This window comes from Herpailurus yagouaroundi, unplaced genomic scaffold, assembly GCF_014898765.1.
Source record: "Herpailurus yagouaroundi ecotype Mexico unplaced genomic scaffold, PumYag 220, whole genome shotgun sequence".
Lineage (NCBI taxonomy): Eukaryota > Metazoa > Chordata > Mammalia > Carnivora > Felidae > Herpailurus > Herpailurus yagouaroundi.
Window position 1 is genome coordinate 6,180,267 of NW_024412451.1, and position 25,036 is coordinate 6,205,302.

General features: G+C 60.0%; 1 protein-coding gene across 1 annotated transcript in view; it reads right to left on the minus strand.

Annotated features, from left to right (window-relative positions):
- LRRC4B (leucine rich repeat containing 4B) overlaps positions 1–24,573 on the minus strand; it is a 45,223-nt gene extending 20,650 nt beyond the window's left edge. Inside the window, exons 1-2 of the mRNA XM_040458197.1 lie at positions 24,308–24,573; positions 8,441–8,772 (exon numbers count right to left, since the gene is read on the minus strand). Of these exons, the coding sequence (XP_040314131.1) occupies positions 8,441–8,737 (297 nt within the window). The 5' untranslated portion in view covers positions 8,738–8,772; positions 24,308–24,573. The remainder of the gene's footprint in view (positions 1–8,440; positions 8,773–24,307) is intronic.
- Positions 24,574–25,036: the final 463 nt, after the last annotated feature.

A 25,036-nucleotide genomic window follows, 5' to 3' on the forward strand; every position in this document is an offset into this window, starting at 1 on the left:
CCAGCCAGCTACGAATTAGGAAGCATCAGGAAATTAGTGTTGGAAAAATCAAATTCGGTAGCCAGTCGGCCTGGGCTAAGTCCCAACTCTACCCCCCAACTGTGGCTTCTTGCACAAGGGTCTCACTTCCTGCACCACAGTCTTGCTGGTCCGTGAAATGGGGAGAACAGGACTTACAGGGTAGTTGTGGACAGAGCTCGGAGCTTTGCTGGGAGGCTGCACACACACCCCTACTCCCACCCTCCCAAGCGGGAGGTGGGCTCAGAGAGGCAACCTGAGTAATAGAGGGGGAGATGTGGGTCTCCTGTCTCTCAGGCCTCAGTCTACTCAACTGAAAAATGGGGATCCCCACCTGTCCCTCTCCTGGGGCTCTCATGAGGCTCCGAGGCCACAAGACTCTGCAAGATGGCGAGACGCCCTCTGACCGGTTCATGTAACGGTTGCATTTTGGGCCAGTGGTGACGTGAACAAGTGTGCACAAGTACGATCAATGAATTTGGGGTGCCGCGGGGACTGGGGGGCCTTGACCTGACTGGGGGTTCAGGGAAGGCGCCTCTGGGGTTGAGTCAAGAAAGACGAGGGCGAGCGCGACAAAGATCTCACTGTCAATCCTTGCTAGAGCTGCTCAGCTCCTGGCCCCTCACCAGGGTCCTCTCCCACCTTAAGTCTGCATGCGAATGCACTGCCCCCACGTGACGCCGTGTCCCCAGGGCATCCGGGAGCACCTAGAATGCAGTGGCGTTCAGTACCTGCTTGTCCAAAGAATGAAAGCATTGAATTTCCCAGCGGCTCTGACGGAAGGGCTGTTGTTATCCCCATTTCACAGATGACAAAACTGAGGCCCAGACAGGTTTGACAATGTGCCCGAGGAAGAGTTGTGAGTGAAGCCTCGACTGTCCCCACACCTGTTAAGCGCTGGTGCTAAGTAGATGCAGGGGAGAGTGGAAGAGCATTCCAGAAAGAGGGAACGTCCAGTGTGAAGGGGCCCAGGGGTGCAGGAGGCCGGAGGCAGGGGCCATGTCCTGAAGGGCGCTATCTCAGGGAAGGTAACAGGTGGACCACCTGGGGGCCTGAGCTCGATGGCGTCGGACTCCGCCACGTGTGACATGTGGCTCGTGCTGTCCTTCCTGGAGCCGGCTCGCTGACAGTCCCATTCCTGCTCCGGCCTGGAGCACACAGGCCACTCTCCACGGCATGAATGGGGAGGAGGGACTCCACTACACCCGCCCCAGCTCGGAAAAGATTCTATGTCGAAAGTCAGGTGGAGTAGGGACCGCCCCACACTGGAAACGGTCCGAATGCCCATCCAGGGGACATGGTTGAAGAGATCGCGGCAACTTCATCGGACAGAATATGACCCAACAATAAAGAAGGAAAAGGAGGAAGCGCCGGGCTACAGGAGAACGACGAGGAGACCAGGCGGCCCGAGAGGCACAAACAGCAGCTGGGGGGGCAGCGGTGTAGACGGTGTAGATGGTGTAGACGCACTATTCTGGCTGTTAGAAGTCAGGGGAGGGGCTGTCCCATTTTCCATCTGTCAGATGGGACAAACAATCCTGTCCTTGTGAGAATGAAGAGGCCTGGGGAAGGGAGAGCGCTCCCAGTCCCCCGGCTCAGGGTAAATGCTCTGCGGTTTTTGGTTTCTGCTCCCTTTCCAGGGACAGGTGAGCGAATCCCACTACAGGCTGTTGCCTTCAGCTCAACGTTTATTTATTTTTGGGACAGAGAGAGACAGAGCATGAACGGGGGAGGGGCAGAGAGAGAGGGAGACACAGAATCGGAAACAGGCTCCAGGCTCCGAGCCATCAGCCCAGAGCCCGACGCGGGGCTCGAACTCCCGGACCTCGAGATCGTGACCTGGCTGAAGTCGGACGCTTAACCGACTGCGCCACCCAGGCGCCCCTGCCTTCAGCTCGTATACCATTTTGTACATATTATATATTTAAGTAGAATTTTTCCTGATAACAAAAAGCACTAGGTGCCCTCACTGAAGAAAATTTAGCAACTGAAGAAAGCGAACAGAAGAAATGCAATTATCCTCCATCACGCTGGTGTGAGGGGAAAGGCGGGGCCAACGTTTCTGGGTGGTCCCTGCATTTTGTTTTTGCTTTCAGGACAGTTTTATTATTTTATTATTATGTTTAAAGTTTACTTATTTATTTTTGAGAAAGAGAGAGAGAGCACAGCAGGAGAGGGGCAGAGAGGGAGACACAGAATCTAAAGCTGGCTCCAGCCTCTGAGTTGTCAGCGCAGAATGCTGATGCGGGGCTTGAACTCACAAACCCTTGAGGTCATGACCTGAGCTGAAGTCGGAAGCTCAATCGACAGAGCCACCCAGACCCCCCCTCCCTTCAGGGCAGTTTTAAAACAAACTGGACGTCCTGCTTGCATCCTTTGAAAGCTCAGTGTTACATTCTAAGCATTTCCCTGTGTCCTTTGATATTCTTCGAAACTCTGTTTTAAATAGCTAAGTAACACTCTGTTGTAAGAATGCGCCCCACTTCACTTGACCAATGCCCTGATTACCAAGAACTGAGGCGGCTTCTGTTCTACACTTTGGCCCTTGGGCCATCCTTCAACCTCTCTCTGAAGCACCTCTGAGCACTTCTTTCGGGTGGGTGGATGGGTTTCTTAGGCCAGAAGCACACGTCCTTGCAGAGCACCTTCACACACTTGCCCACACGACCTCCCGGTGGACCCCGAGGGACCCTGGTTAAGTCCACGCATGAAGTCTGATCCAGAGAGTCCCCCAAAGATGTTACCACGAGGCTCCCAAAGGGGTCCTCAGGGGGATTTTGTGGTGGAGGCAGCTCCAAGCCTCCTGGGTGTCTGTCCTGATTCAGAGGTGGGGGGAGGGCAGGAGGTGGGGGGACACCCACCAAGGAGAATTCTGCAGCGGGTGGACACACGCACGCACAGGCGCGCACACACCCTGATGTGGATGGCTCTTAAAAAACCCCGGGCTGAGTGAAAACAGTAAGACAAAGAAAGCCATCTATAATGCAGCTTCATCTACATAAATTAAAAATACATGCACACAATAAGCATTTTGCAAGAACACACACAAGCAGAAAGATCCACAGTAAACACATTAGGATGGCTGGCTCTGGCACACACAAGCAGAAAGATCCACAGTAAACACATTAGGAGCCAGGCCGAGGAGAGGAGGAGTAGGCCCGCCCCAGGTGGGAGCTGTGTGGGGTCCCTGGGGCATGTGGCCTGAGTGGCCTCAGGGCTGTCAGGGCTGTGAGGTCCCTAGGCCTCTGCCTAGAAGGTGACTCCACAGGCTTGGGCTTTCGCGCCCCTGTCCCGTCCCAGAAACGATTAGGGGGCCCATGGAAGGCTGCTGATATTTAAAAATTATTTTGCTTGCAAAGGCCATTAAAACAACCATTTCCACCACCTGCTGGCCCTGTTGTGTCCCAGGAGGGCGTCTGAACCCTCTCCAGAGATGGACACCACTGTTCTAGACAGAAGCTTTTGCCGGCACTCAGTGTACTTGGGGCTTTAGGGAAGGTGACGGAACCTTAGAGCTGCTCCCCAGTTCTTGTAGGTGCTTCAGGGACACACACACACACACACACACACACACACACACACTGCCAAGTCCCTAAGGCAGGGGCTCGGGAGCCAGCCGGCCTTCCATTCATAGACAACTATCTGCTATGCACCTGCTGTGTACCAGGCTCTGTTCTCGGTGCTGGGGGTCCAGCAGGGAGGAGGGTGAAGATCCCCTTGAGGGAGTCATTGTCTGTGCAGAGCCAGATGACAAGCAAGTGACCACGGACAGGACAGGGAGGCTCTCAAATCCCCGGAACTCAGGCCATTTCTACGGGGCTTTGGTGTCAGGCTGTGTGTGTGTGTGTGTGTGTGTGTGCGCGTGCACGCACAGTCCCCTGCATGTTTGGGGAAGTACCAGCCACCGTGAGCAGGACACATAGGGCTTGCAGGGCAGTGCCTCTATGATCGTCCCTCTGACCCCGAGATTCTACTTCTAGGAATTTCTCCCAAGGGCAGAATCCGGAAAGTTCCCAAGACTGAGCATGGAGGTTGTTGACCACAGCGCTGTCTGTATCAGTGAAAACACTGGAGAGAAGAATGGACTAGTTAAGTAACGGGATGGCCAGAATCCTACACAGTGATTAAAACTGATATTTTGGACGAGCATTAGTGTCAGGGAGAAAGGTGTTCATGTTACGCTCTCAGGTGTTGAAAGTCAGCTACAAACTGATATCAAATGGTGTGGTTTCATTTTTTTTCTCAAAAAAGTAAAAAAAAAGAAAAAAAAAAAAGAAATCCCTTTACCAACCCCCCCTACCAGGGCACTGGCCAGAAAGACACTAAATGCTAATGGGAGTTACCTGTGAGTGTCGAATTACGCTTGGCTTTTGTCCCTGTGTTTTTACTTAGGTATATATTCTAGGTTTTCTAAATTAATTTGCATTCATTCTGTAATAAATAATTTAAAAGTCAATTTGTATAGGCTCAAAAAAGAGCCAGGAAGCCTTTAAAAACAAAATGTAAACAGTAGTTATTTATATCTAGGTGGTGGGACTAAGGGTCATTTTTTTTCTTTTTCTTTTTCTTTTTAACTGGATAATGAAAAACTTACTTTCTCGGGGTGCCTGGATGGCTCAGTCGGTTAAGCATCTGACTCTTGATATCGGCTCGGGTCATAATCTCATGGTTTGTGGGATCGAGCCCCACGTCGGGCTCTGCGCTGGCAGAGCTTGGGGTTCTCTCTCTCCCTCTCTCCTTCTCGTGCGTGCGCGCTCTCCCAAAATAAATAAACTTTTTTTTTTCCTACAGTTACATTCCCAAGCTCCTCCACTGGCTCCCTTGGCAGCCCCACTCCTGCCACCTGCAAGGTGCCCACGAAGGGAGGCCAGTCTGACTGAACGTTCACAAGCAGGTGGACAGCACTCTTTCCACCCTGGGGGAACATGCAGTTTGCAGGGGGACGGGGGCCTCTGGGGTGGGCGTGCCAGAACCCCCAGGGATGAAACACACCCACTTTTGTGTGTGCTTAGCACTGTGCACGCCGCGTGGCTGCAGGAGACCCGTGCGTGACTTATAAAGAAGTGCACTCACGTCCATGGGGCTCAAGTGCACACCCGGACAGAGATGTGGGTCAAACGTCTGGAGGCCAGTGGCCCCAGGAGATGGGGTGACAGACGCGCCAGCTAACAGGCCCAGGCAAAGGGGCCAGCTCAACCCCAAAAGAGAACCATCCTCTCTTGCCTCTTCCCACACACGCTCTGCTGGAACGTCCTGGTGTCTCCACCTTCAAAACACGCCCAGAACCAGCCGACTTCTCACCACCTCCACCGCAAGCAGCCTGGTCCCAGCCGAGCCCCCGGCATTTCTCACCAGAACTCTGCACCAGCAAGGAGACAGCAGATCCGGGATTCAAACCCGGCCCCCCTGGCGCAGGATCCACGTGCCGTATGGGCCTCCCTGCACCTCAGCCGGGGAGACCCAAGTCAGCAGCCCGTCTGCCCTCTGCTCAGAGCTTCCCCCGGCTCCCGGCTCATTCCGAGAAGAGCCCACGTCCTCACCATGAGGCCATGAGGCCCTGCGGCCCTGCGGGATCTGCCCTCACCTCCCACCCTCTCTCCTGGCTCACTGTGATCCGGTCACACCTGCTTGTTGCTGTTCCTCCCACACACCAGGCAGGATCCTACCCCAGGGCCTTTGCATTTGCTGTCCTCTGCCTGGAATGCCCTTCCATGAGATTCCACCTTCATGTCCTCCAAACGTTTGCTCAGATGTCACCTTCTCCACTAGGCCACCTGGACCTCCTGTCTTTAAAGCTGCAGCCAGTCACCCCTCCTCCTCCTGCACCCACCGCCCCCAACCCCCATCTATTTCCTTTTCCCACAGCCCTCAGCATGTTTAACCCATGCCATTTACTTACTTATCATGCCTAAGTCTAGAATGCGGGCTGGGGGTAGATAGGACAGGTTGTCTGTTTCGTTCACTGATGTATCTGGAGTGACTGGACCACGCCTCCCACACAGAAGACAACCAAGAGATATTTAGCAAACGCAAGCATCCTGGGTAAGGGCAGGGATATCTGGAGGTGGGGGCGGGGGGAGTCCACGGGCCCAGACTGGAAGGCGGCGAAGGAAGGCTAGGCTGGGGGACCCAGGAGCCACAGAGAGGCATATTTGGATGGAGGGGTGAAATGGGAGGGTAACTGGCGGCAATCGTAGGGGCTGGCAGGCCAGGCCCAGCTGTGTAGGACTTGGCTGTCACAATATAGAGGCTGGATTTCACTCCTGAGGCCAGGAGGCTTCAGTGGGTTTCAGGCAGAGGCCAGCACCCCTTGGGGGCCACTGGGAGGATGAACTGGGCCTGGGAGTAGGGGCTGGCGGTGCCAGGGGAGCGCTGCTCGGGCCGTTGTGCGCCTGCGGGCAGCCACAAGTCTGTGGGCGGAGCCCCGTGCCGGCAAATGTTTGCCGCACTGAATCGTTCGAGTTCCCCAAAGAGAAAATGGCCCAGTTCTACTGCAGGGTCACTGCCGCGGCCTGGGGCTGCTGGTGGGGTGGACTCAGCGGCCCCCTCATCGCGGACGCACTTCCTGATGCGCTAACATCTCCCCTCCGACTTCCATTCCCCAGAATGCAGTTTCCCAGCCCAACTCGCCATCCCGTTCGTTTACAGTCTCTTCCCTTATACGTACACAAGGGGAGGGCCCTGCCCTTCCGTCAGTACCTAAATCAGGGCTTGGCTCGGAGCTGGTGGCAACACGTGTGGAACGTCGTGAGTAAAGAAAGGCCGGAACCGGGCAGGCAGAGTCCAGGGAACAAGGGCGAGAAGGAAGTGAGGGTGTCAGCCCCCTGACAGGAGTCAGGGGCGGGTCAGCAGGGACTCCAGCCTGAGGATGCAGGTTAGACTCCCAGCGAACTCTACAGAAGGCACCCTGTTGAGGAGGTGGGGCCGAGCCGGAGGACATCCTGACCCCAACACTGGCTTCACTGGTCCTTGCCGTGCGGCCACCAGGATAGCCTTCTCGACTTGGGCAGTAGTGCCCTTGGTGCTGCGCCCCTGAAAGAGCCCCTCTGTCTTCTGCAGAGGGGAGCCCTGTCCCCAGGCTCTCCGGGACAGTGAGATGGGCGCCACTGACCCCTTCCCCTCCCAGGGACAGACAGGGAAGTGCCATGGCGGAGGGGAACCTTAGCTCCCAGGGGCCTGGGACGTCACACGCCAGCCGTCTTCTCTCCTAGCTTTATGGGCTGGGGTCGGGGGAGGCTTGCGTGGTGCGCGGTACCGTCCCTGTGCCTTTAAAATGGTGGTTCTCGGGACGGCTGGGTGGCTCAGTAGGTTAAGCTCCCGACTTCGGCTCACGTCATGATCTCAAGGTTGGTGGGTTCGAACCCCTCGTCGGGCTCTGGGCTGACAGCTCGGAGCCTGGAGCCTGCTTCAGATTCTGTGTCTCCCTTTCTCTCTGCCCCTCCCTTCACTTGAACTCTCTCTCTCTCAAAAGTAACATTTAAAAACTTAAAAAAAATAGTGGCTCTCAACTAGGGAGACCCCCCCCCCAGTATCTGGCAACATTTGGAGACATTTGGGCACCAGGGGCGAGGTGCTGCTGGCATCTGGTGGCCAGGATTACTGCTCAGCACCCTACAGCACATGGGAAGTCCCCACAACCAAAGACGATTGGGCCCCAAACGTCAACAGAGTAGAGAAGGAGAGACCCTGCTTTAAAAATGCACAGCTCTGCCCTCGAGGCATCATTTATAGCCTGTCTTAGCCACAGTCACAATTAACCGGATGGCACCTGCCCCGTCCAGGCACCAGCCACGCGCTTGGACAGGAGACGAGGCCCACGGGAGTGCTCAGGTCTCCAAATGTCACGCCACCTCCGGGAAGTGGGCACATGAGCCCCACACCGCACGGCAAAGGAGTCCTCGCCAGGTGCCAGGAGATTCTAAGTCCCTGGCAAGTCCGAAACCATCAGCCGTCACCCCACTCCCCGGGGCAGGAGGTCTTAGCATCCCCATTTTGCAGACGAAGAAACGGAGGCGCAGAGTCCACGTGAGCCCGAGGCCACGCAGCAGGTGTAGCGGCGCGGAAGGCACGGAGGCCTCGAGCAAGGGTCGCTTTGCCCACCTGTGACCCCAAGGGCAGGCCGAGGGCTTGCCTGTCCTGTGCTGGCGGAGGCAGGCAGGTGGCCGTGCCTCCGAGCCCCAACGCACTGGCACAGAGGTGTTTTCTCATCAGAGAAAACCCGGGCAGCCTTAGCTCAAGTTAATAGGATGCGAACAGTATCTCCTAAGTGCCACAGGGACGGCCATGAGGAGCTGGAGGGGACGCCCAGAAGGCCTCCGCCACCTCGAGGAAGAGGAACTGGCCACCACCTGTGCAGCGCCACTACCCCCCACGGCTGTGTCCCCCCCCCCCCCCCACCCCACCGGATGCCGGCCCAGCTCACCTGGATGCCATTCTCCTGCAGATTCAGGTACCGCGTGTTGACAGGGATGCTGGCGGGGACCTCGGCCAGCTCTCTCCGCGTGCAGATCACCCGGCTGGCCTGGTTGCTGCAGGAGCAGGCCGCGGGGCAGGAGGTGGCCGGCGGGGAGCCCCCTCCGGCGGCCAATGTCATGGCCACGCCGCCCCCGCCGGCCCCCAGGGGTGGGGAGAAGAGCCAGAGGAAGAGCAGGGCCCCATGGGGCCAGGACATCCTACCGGGCGGCAGTGGGGGGCACGGGGAGCTGCGGGCGCACGCCATCCTCAATGTTCATGCTCCGCGTGGGCGCCGGGGGGCTGTCGGGGTGGGGGGGAGAGAGGGAGAAGCTCAGTGAGGGACAAGGACCCCGTTGGCCCACCTGCTCCCCAACCCCCAGGCAGCTCTCAGCCACTGCTGCCACCATCACCTCCCTGGTCTACTCAGGACCCGGAGAGCAGGGCTCCCCCCGCCCCGTGGGAGGCCGACCCACCCCCTGAGGGAGGCAGAGAATGGCGCTAGCCCTGCCCTCCCTGCACTGTCTCACGTCCTTCCCCGACTGGAAGATTGTGCCCATTTCGCAGAACGGACAACCGAGGCAAGGGTGAGGTGGGGAGAGAACGGCTGCCCCAGGCGCTTGGCCAGTAATGGAGATGTCAGATCCAAACCCTGGTTCTAGGCATGGTTTCAGAAGCGGAGACAAAGAGGCAGAGATGGAGGGAGAGGAAGAGAGACAAGATGAAGGGACAGAGAAAGGATGAAGTGCCGGGTCTGGAAGCCTGGGTGGTGGTCTGGAGTCTGGCTTCCGTCACAGTGGCCATCTAGGCCCCCTTGCCTCTGGCGCGACCTCCTGTCCCCTCACCCCACTCCCTACCCAGGAGCCTTTGCAAAGAGGCCGGGTGCCCAGCACCAAACGCCCCCCACACTGGGCCCGCCGCCCCTCAGACTCCTGTCACCCCGTCAGGGGCCGGGGGGTGGCCTCTCAGCAGCCAGAGAGACTTGAGTTAGACTCAGAGGAGGAACTTCAAGAAGGTAAGTGCCAGACAAGGCACCTGTTGAGGTGAAGTGTGGGCAGGAGAGGCTGGGAGCAGACTGGAGAAGGCAAGGGGGAGGTGGGGGCCGCGGGGGCCTGGGGTGGCAGCACAGGCAGGAGGCCGTGGGATGGCAGGTGCCCGGGGCCAAAGCAGCGCCTGGTGGCTCCGTGCCAGCAGCTGCCGGGGATGGTGTCGGGGCGGTTGGTGGGGAGGGGGCTGGGGGCCAGAGACCCTGTGCTCGAACTCTGGGTGGGCAACGGGCGGGGTGGGGTCAGGGCAAGACAAAGGGGGACGGGCCAATCATAACAACAGCGACGGTGAGAATAGCAACGATAATAATAGCTCCCGTCTTCCGGGTTAGCCCTTTCTATGCCCCAGACTCTGCGCACACAGTGTTCTCATGGAAGCCTCCCAGGAACCGTAGGAGGAAGCCATTAGGACGCCCAATCTGCAGATGAGGACACTGAGGCGCTGGAAGGGGGACGGCTCGTCCCGGCGTGGAGCCGGCCAGCGAGTGGCAGAGGAGGCTGGTGGCCCTGGCTTTCCCTTCCCTTCCAGGCAGTGTCTGGAGCACATGCACGTGCACCCACATCAGCAGGCCGCCCCAGTCCCCCGCTAGCGGGGGGGCGGGGGGGGGGGAGACGGAAGTGGTCTGCACAAACATGCCCACCAGCAGCAGAGACCCGGGCACACCGCAGACAGCCGACTCTCAGACCCACGGACACAGGGCCACCAGCCCCAACCCCGCACGCGCGTGCGCGCACACACACACACACACACACACACACACATTCGCTTCCTCCTTCTGCAGTTTCCAAGATCATCCAGAGCTAGACGGAGAGACGCAGAGACAGAGAGACGAGAAAGCCTGAGAGACAGAGACGGGGGAGGGGTCGGTTCTGTGTCTGAATCCTGGACACATTTTTCCACCTGGTGGGCTGGGGGCTGTGTGCTCCTCTATCTGTGAGTCATGTGAGCGCAGCGGGGTCTCTCCTTCCGGAGTGTGACGGGGGGGTCTCCACTGGCCCTAACCCTGCACCCCCGTCCCCTTTGCCACCTCCTAAGACTGGCGCCGACTCAGCCCACACCCTGGAAGCCAGGGGCAGAAATTGCGGCTGCAGCACTCGCCCCAGGTCCAGGCCTGCAGCCGCGCGTCTCTACCGCATCTGTCCCCATCTCTCCTGCAGCCGCCCGCATCCCTCCCCCCCCTCCCATCACAGCTTCTGCGGTGGCGGCTGGGCCTCCCGCCCCTTCCCTCCTTCGCCCTCAGCCATCTCTGTCCTTGTCCCCCCCACCCAACCACAGTGAGGGACACTCACCCCGGTGGCTCCGCTTCCGCTGGGCCTCTCCCTGGGCCCCAGGCCCCCCCCTCCACATGCCTCCAACCGGCGGGGGGGCTCTGCCTCCCCAGTTCTCCAGGGCTTCCTTCGAGGTCGGGCTGGGGGGGGGCGCAGGGGCTTCTTGGGTCTCCCCGCGCCCCCCCCTCCTCGCCGGTCGCCCTTCCCTTCCCGCCCCGGGGAGGCCCGTCCAGGCCACTGCAGCAGTCTCCTCCCCCTCCTCCCTGCTGGCCTCCTCTTGCTTCCTACCCCCACCCCCACCGCTACCTCCGCTCTCCCCCCCCCCCCCACCGCCGGCTGCTCTGCTCTCCCCCCACCGACCCCGGCCCCCTTCTCCTCTCTCCCGGCCCCCTGGCCTTGTCCCTCCTCAGCCCCAGCCCCCTCTTCGGGGCTCCCCCTCACTGTCTCGCCTCCCTCGGGACGACCAGGCCCCCTCTCTCCTTCTCCTCCATCTCCTCCTCACTCTCGCTCTGTCCCCATCACCCTCTCCGTAGGTTGGGGAGCCCGTCTGGGTCAGATTCTCTGTCTGTCTGTCCGTCTGTCTCGGTCTCTCTCGGCCAGGCTCTGTCTGTCTCTCTCTTTCTCCGCGATTACAATTTCTAGTCACACGGCAGTGCAGAGCCAAGCTGTGCCTCAGCTCCCTCCCTCCCCACCCCCTCCCTCCTTCTTTCTCTCCTTCCGAACGGGGAGGGCGCCTCTCCTCCCTCCTCCTTGGCCCCCCTTCCCTGCACCGGGAGGCCTCCCCCTCCCCCGCTAATCAAAGGCTCCGTTATCTAATTAACCCATTGGTTCTGGGCGGCAGGGGAAGGTCGGGGGGAAGCGGGGGGAGGAAGGTTGACGGCCGGCCGCCCTGGGAAGGGGGGGGGGGGCGTGTGGGCTGTGCCAAGCCCGGCCTCGTGGCACAGACTGGCTGCAAAACCAGGCTGGGCCACGGCTGACCCCACCCCCCCACCGCTGGCCACAGCCACCCCTCCTGCACCTGTCCCCAGGCCCAAGGACAGACAGCCTAGCACAGTCTCCCCTCAGGAGCTACTACCTCCAGGCCCCCCCAGGGGAGCTCCCCGAGCCCCTCACCACGCCGCGTGGCCATTTACTCCTACCCCCACCACTGACACACCAGAGATCCTGGGCCAACATCCTCGTCACCCAGTCCTGCAGCCAAGGGCCGGCCCCCATTCGTGCCACAAAGAAACCCGGCCCCAGATGCAGCCCTCTCCCCCGGACCTCAGCCAGGGCCCGCTAGCCGCCTCCCCATACACTTCTGCAAAATGGGCAGGGAAGCCGCTCGCGTTTCTTCCATTCACCCAGCCAGCCAGCCAGACGGCAGATATTTTCTGAGTCCCTACTGTGTGCAAGCACTGGTGTCGGTGCCGCCAAAGGCCACCCCCGTACTCAAAGCCCAGGGCACCCACAGGGCACAGAAGGTAAGTGGCAACATTAGGGCACATGAAGCAAGGGGGACTGTTTCCCTTGCTGTGTGACCTCAGGCCAGTGACTTCGTGGTTCTGAGCTGCAGGAAATGCTGGGAGATGGGGGGGGGTGGTGGTAATAAGAGTATCGGCCTCCTAGGGCTGTTGGGGGCTGGCTAGCTAGATCCTCAGTGAAAATGCTCTACCTATGCCCCACATGCAGATCTGACCCCCGTTCCTCCTCGCCCCCAAGCCATCTCCCCTGAGATCAGAGTCCTTCTTCACTGGTTCCCCCCCCCCCCACTTCTGTCCCGCCCTCCCTCCCAGTCTGTTCCCACAGGCAGCCAGAGGGGTCCCGTCAACATCCAACCTGCCCTCCAGACCCTGCCCTCCTCTGCTCCACCGCCCCTCACCCCCTCACTCAGGTGGCCTCACTAGGTGCCAGGGCAGGGGACATCACCTGGGTTCCCAGGGCCCCTCTCCTCGGGCTGGGCTACTTCTCTGGCTTCAGCTCTGGTCTCCTCCCCTGCTCACTCGCTGACTTCAGGCCACACTGGCCTCCTCAGTTTCTGGAACAGGCTGCATACATTTCTGCCTCAGGGCCTTTGCTCTTGCTCTTCCCTGTCTGGATCCCAGAGGCACCCCCCCACCCCCCACCCGCCCGCCGCCCCGCCTCCCAGATTGGGCCTGCCTCCTCTCAGGTCTTTGCTCAGGTGTTACCTTCTCCGGTGAGGCCATCCTGACCACCTCAAATCACAGCACCCTAGCCCTCTCCAGAACCTTCCCTCTTGTACTTTTCTATATGACATTCGTCAGCATCTAGCCTCTTACAAGCCCACACACTTGAGTGTAAGCTCCCCAAGGGCAGGCACTCCATCTGTTTTGGGCAGTTTGGTTCCCAGTATTTATGACGGTGCCTGGCACACGTTAGGTGCTCAGTAAACTGAGTGAGGAATGAATGAGCGAGTTATCATGGCTGTTAGTCTATACTCCTCACGGACTGAACACTTTGCCTCGTTACAGTTGCACAGAGACCTGCACCCAGCCCAGGACACATTCTTAACAGCTGCAACCTCTCAAGCTCACACCTCAGGCGGCCCAGATCCTGAGGTCCCCGCCCATCCCAGGAGGCCCGCCCAGCAGAGGCAGCACATCCATATGCAAACACAACTGCCTTCAGTGTGACGCCCGCGCCGCACCAAGGCGCAACCTGGATGGAGAGGTCCCAGGTACCACACTCTAGAGTCCCAAACAGCAGGCCCCCAGGGCAGCTCCTGCACCCCACTAACCGTCATGCTGTGAGGATAACCCTTCCCCTGCTGGGCACGTTCCCAAAGCCCTGGGGCACACGTCTGAGCGGTCCCAACACCACCGGCGATGTCAATGTCTGCCAGGTACCTGGCATTCCTGGGGCACCCTTCTGGGCTCTGTACTTGGCAAAAACCGCAGTTCTCCCCTGGGCCCTCGGAGAGGCGCTGCTACTACCCCCATTTCACAGATAGGAAAGCCGAGGCACCAAAAGACAAAGGCACTTGCCCCAGGCCATGCACGGCTACGAAATGGTCCCTCCCTGGTCAGCTTCACCAGAGCCAACAGGTCCCAGAGACCCCAAAGCTTGTCAGGACAGCAACCTCAGTCCCACGGAAGTCTCTCGGGGTGGGGGGACATGTTAAACAATAGTCAGCATCCTGCAAAGCCTGTCTCATCCCCACTGCATAGGATGAGACAAACCTCCCCTGCTCCACACCCTGCTGACAGGGGTCACATGACCTGCTGTCAGCGATCGCCTTGCTCCCCACAGTGCAATCCTAACAGCGATGGGAAGCGTTTCCTGGGCACCCACAACGTGCCTGGTGCTGGCCTAAGCACTGCCCACGCCTGCAGCCACTGGCTTCTCCCCGTGGCCTGTTCTGGTGTCCATTTTACAGTTGGAGCAACAGATCGGGAGGGCTGAAGACACTGGCCGATGGCCGGTCACACAGCTTGTCCGTGGGACAGCTGGCACTGGAAGCCAAGGCCCAGAACCTGGCCAGGTCACCACGTGCCCTGGGGGGAGGCCTCTTGCCTGTTCTCCACCCCTACCTGGTCGAAGGAATGAAACAGCCAGAGAGGCAAGAGGCCCCAAAGAGAGGAGAGGGGCGCAAGGCAGAGAGGGGCAGAGACATGGAAAGACAGAGGAACAAAGACAGGGGCTAGAGACCAAAACACAACCGTGCACGAGGGGCCAGGGAGAGGGAGAGACTACAAGAAGGGCAGGAGAGCAGAGGAAGCCCGAGAGGGAACTGCGGACCGGGGGAAGCATCACCATCCTCCCCAGACCAAGCTCTGAGAGATCTCGGGCACTGTGCCTGAGAGGATTCGGGCAGATGGCAGATGGGAAACTCGGGGGCCCAGGGGAGGTGGGGCGAGGAGAGAAGGGAGGCAGGGAACGTTCCTGTCGGGCATACTCATTTTTCTGGGGGGAGTTCAGAAGGTGAGAGAAAAGATAGGAAATTGACTGCCATCGCAGCAAGAGGGATGGAGGTTAGATCTAAAGAAGAACTTCCCGACTGTGAGGGACTGGGGCGGAAGTGGAGCCTGGAGCCAGGAGGGTGGAGAGACATCAAAGGCAGAGAGAGCTGAACACTTCTCTCGCTGGATGCCTGTCATATGCGCAAGGCTGGGCGCTGTTAAGTTGGTGGGGGGGAGGGTACGGGCAGAGCCGGCTTCGGGGACGGATGAAACAACTTCACACGTGTGTCCCTCTGAGCCAGTGCCTGTCCTGAAGGCTTTTCAAACAAAAGCAACCCCAAAGCCCGGAGAATCGACAGTCCCCTAACTTTTGAGCTGGCAGAACCCTGGGAAAGGCTTGTGGGGGCTCAGCCCTTGACTTGCCCTGCCCCCACCTCTCGCACTGACACACTTCCTTTGCTCCCCAGCCCTCGGATGGCCAGAAGGTACCCTGTAGACAGCGATTTGTTCTGTCCATCATTGTCTGTCCCCCACCGGAAGGTGAGCTCCCCAGGCGGGGAGTTTGTCTGGCGTGCTCACGGCTGCGTCCCCAATGCCCCGGACAGACACGCGGGCCCCCACAAAGCCTCGGCAAGAAGAGCCAGCGAGTACCCCCTCCCGCCCGGTCCCCTGCTGGCACTGGCTGGGGAGGCCGGAGGGGAGCCTGTGAGCACAGGTGGGGGTTCCCGGAATGTCTAGGCAAATCACCGCCCATGGGCCCATGGCTGGTGGAGGGGAGTCGGGAGGAGGTGATCGCAAAGCTGAGACCAGAAGCAGGAGCAACAGGTGTGCAGGTGACGAAAGAACCCCAGGGTGCCAAGGCCTGGGGGCCAGAGAGGCGGGTGGGGGTCAGGGAGCCACACACAGAGCCCAGCTCAGTTACAAAGACGCCCCACCCCCACAGTAGGCTGAGAAGCAGGGGTGCTGGGGGGGTGGTGTTGGGGTAGGGGAGGGGCGAGTCAACTCTGGGTTGGAAAGACCCCTCCGAGTAAACCTGGGGCGTGGGGGGCGGGGGGAGCTGAAAGCTGGGGAGGAGCCGGGCCAGGGGTCCAGGGGCAGAGGGTGAGGTTGGGGTTGTGGGTATGGAGAGGAGGGAGAACGGAGGCATGCAGCAAATTCGCCAAAGCCAAAGCTGCGGAACTTGGAGGAGATGTAGGAGGCGAGGCAGAGGGAGGAGCCGCACTCTCCTTACAGATCTGGGGTCAGATTCTGAGAGCCAGGAAAGGAGACAGGGCACCAGAGGAGGTCGGAGATGGGGGGGAGAAAATAGAGCGATCCCTGGACACAGGACCCCCAACCCCCGTCTTTGCCAGTAGGAGGTGAGCCCGCTCATGCCAGGGGCCCGGGATGCTCCAGGAGCAGTGATGGAGGGCCCTGGGTGGCCCCACCAGTCCCTGGCCGTGAGACGCTGGGCCAGCCCCTCCATCCCTCTGCCCACTCCACCCCCACCCCCGCTTCCCTCCTCTGTAACACAGGCCGTTGGTGACACTTGGGGGCTGTGGGGCTGCCGGAGGCTCCGGCAAGGGGGCCCCGGCAAGGGGACCCAGGGCAGGGTCTGGCGCTTTGCAAGTGACCTGCAAGGGTGAGCTGGGACCCAAGACCTGGCCGATAAATGGAGAAAGGAAAACGCGGCTCCCATCTCTGCGTTGCTGCGTTTCCTGCTAGGAACTTTCCTCACTCCATTTCCTCATCGGAGAAATGGGGATTAACAAGATACCCTACGACAAAGGACTGGGAGGGCACGGGTTTGGGGGATGCATGAAGGCCGGAGAGCAGCAGCTGTCTACCAGCCGGCATAGAATGTTCTGGGAACTGATGCGTCGCTGCCCAGTGGCAGTCTCTGCGACTACGGAAGAAATGCTTTCTGTGCTGTCCAACATGGTAGCCACGAGCACGTGCGGCTGGTGAGCGCTTACTGAGTGGTGAGTGTGACTGAGGAATTGAATTAATTTCATTTAAATTAATCTAAATGTCAATGGCCACACGTGGCTGTAGTGGTTACTGTATTGGAGAACGTGGTTCTGACTGCTGGAGTGGCTGTCCCAGTGTGTGTCTGGCTGAAGCTCAGGTCTGCATGGAACTGGCTCTGCCCGAGGCACCCCCCCCCCCCCCCCCGCGAACACACAGCCCCGGGCGGGCTCCCAGCTGAAGCGCGACCCCAGGCCCCCTCTCTTCTGTGCACACTCTGTGCGATTCTGTGTAGCTCTGGGATGTGGGGGTCAGTATAACGCTGCTGAATTGAATCTGCCTGGGTGGGGGGGGTGGGGGAGCTAGAGGCTGGCCTGGTATTGGAACTTTTCAAAACAGAGGTCACCGCCAAGGCTCCGGCAGGGGTGTGGGAGGTGAGTTTGCAGGTGGGAGGGGTGCAGTGCGAGCCACCTTGACCGTGGCCTCCCTGGCTCCTTCTCTCCTTGCTGGCCCCTGGAAGGGCAATTCTGCAATTTGTTTTCTACCTCAGGATGTGTGTAACTAATTTTATTTTTTTTATGTTTCTTTATTTTGAGAGAGAGAGAGAGAGAGAGAGAGAGCATGCGTGCACGCGCAGGCAGGGGAGGGACAGAGAAAGGGAGAGAGAATCCCAAGCAGGCTCTATGCGGCCAGTGCAGCACCCTACATGGGGCTCAATCCCAGGAACCGTGAGATCATGACCTGAGCATAAATCAAGAGTCAGATGCTTAACCGACTGAGCCGCCCAGGTGCCCCTGCGTGACGAACTTTATAAAAGGGATGTGTGTGTATGTGTGTACTACTAAAAGTAATAAAAAGTGGGAAAGCACTTGAACTGGAGCAGTGTTTCTGGGACATCCACACGTGTCCAGATCGCCTGGGATCTTGTGCAGATTCTGACGGGAGTGGGGGAGGAGTGGGGAGACTCAGGGGCCGGACTTCCTGGGGATGCTGGTCTGGGAGCACCCCGCGCTCCATTTCAGGATGAATCACGAGCTCTCCTCCTCCCTCCCCCTGCTCCGTGGAAGAGTGTGCTCCAGGCTGGGCCAGACCCTCGTTAGAACCTCCACTGCCACAGTTACTAGCCCTGTAGCCTTGGGGAGGGGATGTCACCTCTCAGGGCCTCAGTTTGCTCCTCTGTGAAATGGGGGAAATAGCTCATCTACCTCCGGGGGTGGTGGAGACTCTGGTCCGATACCTGTGATGGGCTCAGCGTGGTACCTGGCACAGAAGAAGCTCGCACTAAAATTATTCTCTAACTGTGACCCTCCTCCTCCGTGTCACCGCACCATCACTCTAGGACGACGGAGAGCTGGAAAGAGACTGGCGTCAGGGAAACTTGGGTTCAAACTCTGACTTGCCACTGGCTCGTTGTGGTCCCCCTCCTGTCCCCGCCAGGCTCTGTCTGCAGAGATAATGATACCTAGCTTACTGGGGGCTCATGTTGACATGTCTGGTGCTGGGCACTTGAATGACAGTGATATTAAAGGGTATTTTCATATTTTCACTGGGTCTGAAGAACAAACCTCTTTCTCATTCCGTGACTCAGTCTCCCTGCTCCCCATATGTAAATCCAGCATTTCCAGCCGGATCATTTATTGAGGAGTGGAGGCGGGGGGGGGGGGGGGGACGAACAACAAACCACCTGAGGAATCCGTCCCCCCCCCCCCCAGCTAGACATGGATTGGACCCTCCCACACCTGGTGAGGAGAGTCCACTGTGAGAATCGGGGAGGGTTGGTCCTGTCCCCTGGAGGCATTACAAGGGCATAAACGAGGGGAGGCCCTAAGTTACAGGAACCCTGATGTCTCTTTTAAAGTCTAACCTTCAGGGCACCTGGGGGCTCAGTCGGTTGAGCATCTGACTCTTGATTTCGGCTCAGGTCATGTTCTCATGGTTCACGGGATCGAGCCCTACATCGGGCTCTGTGCTGAGCATGGAGCCTGCTTAAGATTCTCTCTCTCTCTCTCTCTCTCTCTCTCTCTCCTTCTGCCCCTCTCCCCTGTTCCCGTTCTCTCTAAAATAAAATTACCAAAAAAATAAAGTATAACCTGCTATGAGTCTGTTATTAACAATCTGATTATTATTAACAATCCTAATTTCTACTTGGAGGGCCTGATGGACCAGCAAGTTCCACTCTCTGGGTCTCAGTTTACCCCCCTGGAAAGCAGTGGTCTCAGCTGGGGGAAACAATCTGCAGGGTGGCCCACGCCTGGGCTTGCAGCCCCAGCGAAGCCACTTCTGGCTGTTGACATTGGGCAAGGGACTTCTCTGTGAGCCTCAGTCTCCCTGTATGCCCAACTAGGGATGACGATCGTGCCTCCCTTGGAGGTCTTCCGTGAAGGGCAAGTGGAGAACAGCCACGCAGGCTGCCACAGAGCCTGGCACGTGGTAAGCTCTCCGTAGACTTCAGCTCTTTTCATTCTTCTCTCGGGCCCTGTGCTTGAGGGTTCTAGGCAAGGGGAGGGCACCTCTCAGTGTTTGCCGCCTGGGGTTTACCCCTCAGGAGAGCCAGGGCTGGCACCGCTCTCTGAGCTTTGTCTCACTGCTTGGAACGAGAGCTCCAAGGCCTAAGGTCAATTCTGTGGGCAGGAGAGTGGGCTGGGGGCTTCAGGAAGAGAAGAGGGCTGCCTTAGCGGGCTGAGACAGGAAGGGGGTGGCCTGGGCTGCTGGCCCCAGCCTCCTTTCCCCCTGCTTCTGGGTCCTATACACGCTTCTCAACCCCCAGGCCGGACCGGGCATTCTTTCTCTTGGCAGCCTTCTTGGGGACCCAGTGGTCCCCTGGGATGGACTCCTGCCTGACCCCGAACCGCAGGGTCCCCTAGCAGCCCATCTCCCAGGCCCCCAGTGCAGCTCCTCGGCCTCCACCTACCACGACAACGGTCGTGCCTGTAGGTTTCCAGGCAACAGAGGGGCATTTGGGCTCTTCCTACTCTCCTGCCCCCCCCCGCCTGGCCGAGCCACTTTACTTTCAGGGACCCGGAAGGGAAGGTAAAGGGGCTTCTGCTCAGTGAGGATGGAGGCGTCCTAAATTCAAGAGATGAGGAGAGGAAACAAAGCCATGCTCCTGATACCCCAAAGGGTGATGGCGGAGTAACTAAAGCTGGGCCCTAGCCCTGTCATGGCACAAAAGGTACCTCCGGCGTCCGCACCCTGACCTGGAGGCGGGGCCAAACTAAGCCCCTCCCCTTCCCAGAACAGGGCCCCAGGTCCATCACCAGGACCCCTGTCCTCTGAGACCCGCACTTGGACCGGATGAACTCCCAAATGTGCACCCGTCCTCCAACACACAGGGAAACCTACCCCTGCCTGTGCTGCCATCCTGCACTAAGGGACAAGCGTGGGGTCTGTGGCCCGCCCCGGCGTCAGCCAGCCACGACTGGCTGCCACATGGTGGCTTCAGGAACACCGCAAGGGGCCAGCGCTTCCCAAGCAGATCATGGCTGTGGAGAGCTCCTGTGCGCCCCGCACCCTGGTGGTCTGGCGAGTTTCTGCCTCCACGGGAGGGAGGGGGCAGGTGAGCCTGGGGGCTGGGGCAAAACTGCCCCAGAGGATGATGAGGCAGGAAGGCCAGGCTGACAAAGCTCCCGGCCAAGGGGGCTCCAATTCTGGAAAGAAACCAGAGAGAAGCAGCGTGGAGAGAGTGACAGGGCCAAAACCAAGCCCGGGGCCAGAGAAAATAGCCAGGCTTGAGAACTCAGCTGCCTAGGGAGCCGGGCAGGTAAGACAGATGGATACAGCAGGTTAATAGAGCGTGGGAGCGGTGGCCAGCAGGTGCCTGAGCACAGCCCATGGCTACCCCAGAAGGGGAATTTTTCAAAAGAAGCGGGTAATCTGGATTTGAAGGGGGGGGGGATGTCATTGACATATAACATGTATGAGTTTCAAGTGTACAACGTAATGATTCACTATTTGTGGAATGATTACCACAATAAGTCTAGTTGACATCCGTCACCACACGTAGCTACAATTTTTTGTTTCATGATGAGAATGGATTTTTACGTGAAATCACTATTTTTTTTTTTTAAGTTGACAACACATTAAATACTTGGAAAGCACTGGGGGGAAATAACACTCAGGGCCCACAGGACGCAGGGGAAGCGCTCAGGAATGTGGGAGAGTGAGTGCAGGGAAGACAGAGCAGGAGGCAGGGAGGACCTACGGGCTGGTGGGGGTGAGGGAGAGTGACACAGAGGAGCAGAGAGCAGAGCCTACAGGGAAATAGAGGCAGGTTTCACAGCAGGTGGGCTTTGAGAAAGAAATACTGATGAATAAGTTCATCTGTGTGGGGCTGTAGGGCGAGGAGGGTCGCCCCAGGGGAGAGCCAGGGGAGAGACGGTGGGAGATGGGCTTGATAGACACAGGAGGTCCGGGTAACATCTAGTGACAGGTGCCCGGCCACAGAGGTGGGGGAGGGTGAAAGATGGGGCAGGATGGTGGAGAGAAGTGGGGAGGAAGGGAGACAGAGATGGGGACCGTGGCCTGAGAATGGAGCCAGGGCGCCGGAAGGAGTTCAGTGCTTCCCCTCCGCCTCCTGCCCCTCTGCCCACCTCCGCCCAAAGACCTGCCTTTCCCCTTGAGGCCTCTGTGACTGTGCACGAGTCCCTGGGCGCCTGCACTTGGCCATGGCTCTACCTCAGAGGGATGTGTCAGCCCTCTGGCACCCAACGGTTTAATCCTGCTGTCCTCTCTGACAGCGAGGAGACCCCTGGGAGCCCTCGGCAGGCGGAGGGCATTCCCCCAACTGCCTCTGGGTGGAATTAAGGGTGATGGCCGGCTCCAGTCAGCACACACCTGTGCCCCTCACACTGGGCTCTGGGCTTGACTGTGTGCGCACAGCTCTGTGACATCCCCAGAGCTCCGAGGCCACCTCTGTGCCTCTCACTTTGTGTCTCTTGGCGCACGTGACCTCTCACTTTGTGTCTCTTGGCGCACGTGAGTTCATGAGGCCACCGAGTTTGAGGGCCTCTCTGGCCAGCGTGGTTCTCCACAGGGTGCTGCCTCTGTCTCTCCCTCTGGGTCTCTGTGCGTGTCTCTATACGTGCACTTGACTCCGGCTCTTTCTCCCGGCCTCTGGCTGACTCTGGGTACCGCAGCCCTGTTTGCAACTGGGTCTCTGGCTGCCGGTGAATAACTGTGTGTGCGCGCGTGCGTATGTGTGTGCTCTCGCACACCTCTGCCCACTCACGCCTCTGTGTCTTTCTCACACTCTCCCACCCTCTGCCCGTGGCTGGTTCAGGTCCCTCGAAGTTCACTGCGCCTCTAATCCCCCCTGCACCTCTGCTGGTGGAATGTTCTCTGGCTCCTTCGTGCCAGCTCTGTGGGTCTGCACACACTCTCCCTGAGTCTGTGGCTCCCTGTGTCTCTGCCTAGGCCTCTTGCTCCTCTGTGCGTGTGGATGGTTGTGGGTTCCCCTGTCTGACTCTTGCTTTCTTTCGGAAATTAGGTGAGTAACTTTGTGTACGTCTGGCTCGGTGGTGATGCACCCTAATTGTGTGTGTGTGTGTGTTTGGGAGTCTTCTCTGACTCTGGCTGTGCCTCTATCTCTCTGGCTCCCACGCTTCTCTGCCTTGCCGGAGGGTCTCTCTCAGCGCCTCTCTGCTGCCTCATTCCCTGCCCCTCCTTTCTGAGTGCGCCCGCTGCGTGGACAGCCAGGTGGCCAGGATTAGAGGGGACCCAGCGAAGAGCAGGAGGAAGGCGGGAAGCGGAGGCCGCAAGATGCAGGTTGGAAGGAGCCAGGAGACAGAAGATGCTCCAGGAAGAGGGAGGGGCCGATCCTGGCCAAGGTCCTGGGGAGTGGGGAGCTTTTAAGGGGGAGAGGATGCTGCCGGCTGCCTGGACCAGGAGGGAAGCGACTCCGGCTACTCCCAGCTGCCGCTGGAGCCCGAGTTCCTGTCTGGCGGCTGCGCGGCCGGGACTAGGGATGTGAGGCGCATAGCAATGGGGCGCTGCGGAGGCTCTACCGCAGCTCCCAGCTGGGGAGGGGGGTGGGGAGGGGGCTGTGGGGCAGCCCTGAGGCTCCCGTGCCCCTCCCCCTTCCCAGCTGGGCTCTCCCCAGGGGATTTCCCCACCCTGAGAAAGTGGCGACGGGAGAACCGGGCCTGAGGCTGCGGGGAGCAGGGCAGGGAGGAGGAGAGGGTGCTCGTGAAGAGCAGCAGAGGTGGGGGCGGGGAGAGAAGGGTCAAGATGGGAGTGGCCGAGAGGAAGGGATCGGGGTGGGTGGGCGAGGGGGCATGGGGGGGGGGGCCTGGTGACTCAGACCCTGGAGAGAGACCGGTTGGGCCCCTGGCAGGACAGAAGGGAGGAGCCCGTGGAAGTGGGGGCTTGCAAACTTGGGTGGAACCCTGGACAGAGCCTGGGCCTCGGGCTCCGGGACTGATGAGAAGTTGAAAGTAGGCGACCGGCAGGAAAGAGAGATTTCAGAGAAGAGGGCCCCAGGACTGGGGGGGTCGGGGGCTGGGGATCGCACGAGGTGAGGAGACAGGGATGGGGGGGGGGCTCTGAGTGAGGAAAGGTCATAAAAGGCGGTCCCAGACACAGATGGGTGTGAGCGAGAGAGAGAGGCTGGTGGTAGTGCTAGGGAGAAGCCCCCTGCCTCCCCATACAAGGATCGGAAGCGGAGAAGGGAGAAGACAAGGGTTCCGGAGAGGAACAGGGTAGGGAGTGGGGCTAGAGGAGAGAGGGGCTAAAGTCGGGGTCTCCTGGAGAGAAGGTCAAGGGAGGGGATATTGGCGGGGGGAGAGTCAGAGATGGGGGTGAGAAGACCCGGAAAGGAAGGCAAGGTGCAGTTAGGTCTGAGAAGAGCAGGTGTGAGAGTGGAAAGCCAGCAAATGGGGGGAGGGGTGGTCCCCAAGAGGAGAGGGCTAAGGACGGTGGGAGGGAGGCAGTGGTTCCGCGGAGACACATGCCCAAGGATAGAAGGCCCCCGAAGCAGAATGGGGTCAAGGAAGGGGGTTTCGGGAAAAGGGAGGGGCAGGGGTTTCGCTGCCCACCAGGAGGGGTTGGGGGACCCCAGAGAGAGAAGCGCTGAAGATTGGGGAGGGGGTTGTCTCGCTCCCCAGTCACCCCCTCCGTCTTTCCCATTCTCACTTCCCAAACTCCCCGGTTCTCCCTGGTTGCCAAGGCAACCGCTCCTGCCAGGCGCGGTCACCAAGGAAACCCCGTGCCCGCCTCTCCCCCTTCCCCATCACTGGCGTGCCCCCCCCCCCCACCCCAAGCAGCAGCGGTGTGGAGGGTGGGAGGGGCAATGGTGGGGGAAGAACTTAGGCTCCCACCCCACAAAGGGGGGCCCCAGGTCTACACCCGGCGAGCCCCCCCACAAGCCTACATCTTCAACCCCGCAGCTGGATACGCGTAGCGACTGCCGGACGTACACCACCCCCCGCCCGTCCCCAAGGCAGCGGCGACCCCCCAACACAGAACTCGCTCGGCCCGGAGAACCCCCACCCGACTGCTTCCCCCACCCGCTTCGGCTCTCCATCAGGCCCCGCCCACTGTCCTCTGCCGCCGACCCCCCCCCCCCCCCCCCATCCCGGAGGAGGCCTTAGACCACGGTCCCCTAATTAAGAGAATGCCCCCCACCCACCCTCCGCGGTTCCGCCTCCCGCCCCCACCCGGCGCCCCTCGGCAGCTACTCACAGCGAGGAAAGGGGCTCCTTCTCCGGGGCAGCATGCCCGGCCCGCGGGGGGAGGACCCCCCCAATGAGGCACAGGGATTTGGGGTGCGAGGCCCGCTGCGGGGAGGCGCGGGGGGCGGGGCTGCGGCCGGGCCCGGGTCTCTCGAGTTCTCCCCCCTCCCCGGCTCCTGGATGGGGAGGGGGCTTCCGCAGCGGTAGCGGTGGGGTTCGGGGGGCCGCTCTGCCTCCTCGCTCGCCCGCCCGCCTGCCGCCCGGCCCGGCGCCCTCGCCCGCCGGCCCGCCGCCCGCCTTCCTTCTTGCCTTCCTTTCTTTCCTTCTTTCTTTCCTTGCTTCCTTCCTTCCAGCCTTCCTTCCTTCCTCCCTCCTCGGGCCGCCGGCGCCGCTCTCCCCCCACCCCACCCCCCCAGGCCCCGGCCCCGGCCCCGGCCCCCGCCTCGGACGGTGCGGCAGCGACCGCGAGCAGCCGAGAGCGGCGGAGACGGGAGCGGAATACTGATGATGGAGGGGGAGCGGGAGGGAGGGGAGGGAGGGCGCCGGGAGTGGGGGGGGGGGGAGAGGCTGCCCGGGAAGGAAAGGAGGGGGGAGAGGAGAGAGGGGAGGGAGGGCAGAGAGGAGGAGAGGGAGAGGAAGAGGGGGTAGAGACGGGAGAGAGAAAAAAAAGCAGAGGATGGGTCAGGGAGAGAAAAGGGGAGGGACGAGAGGGTGGAGGGGGGGAAGGGTGGAGGGGTGG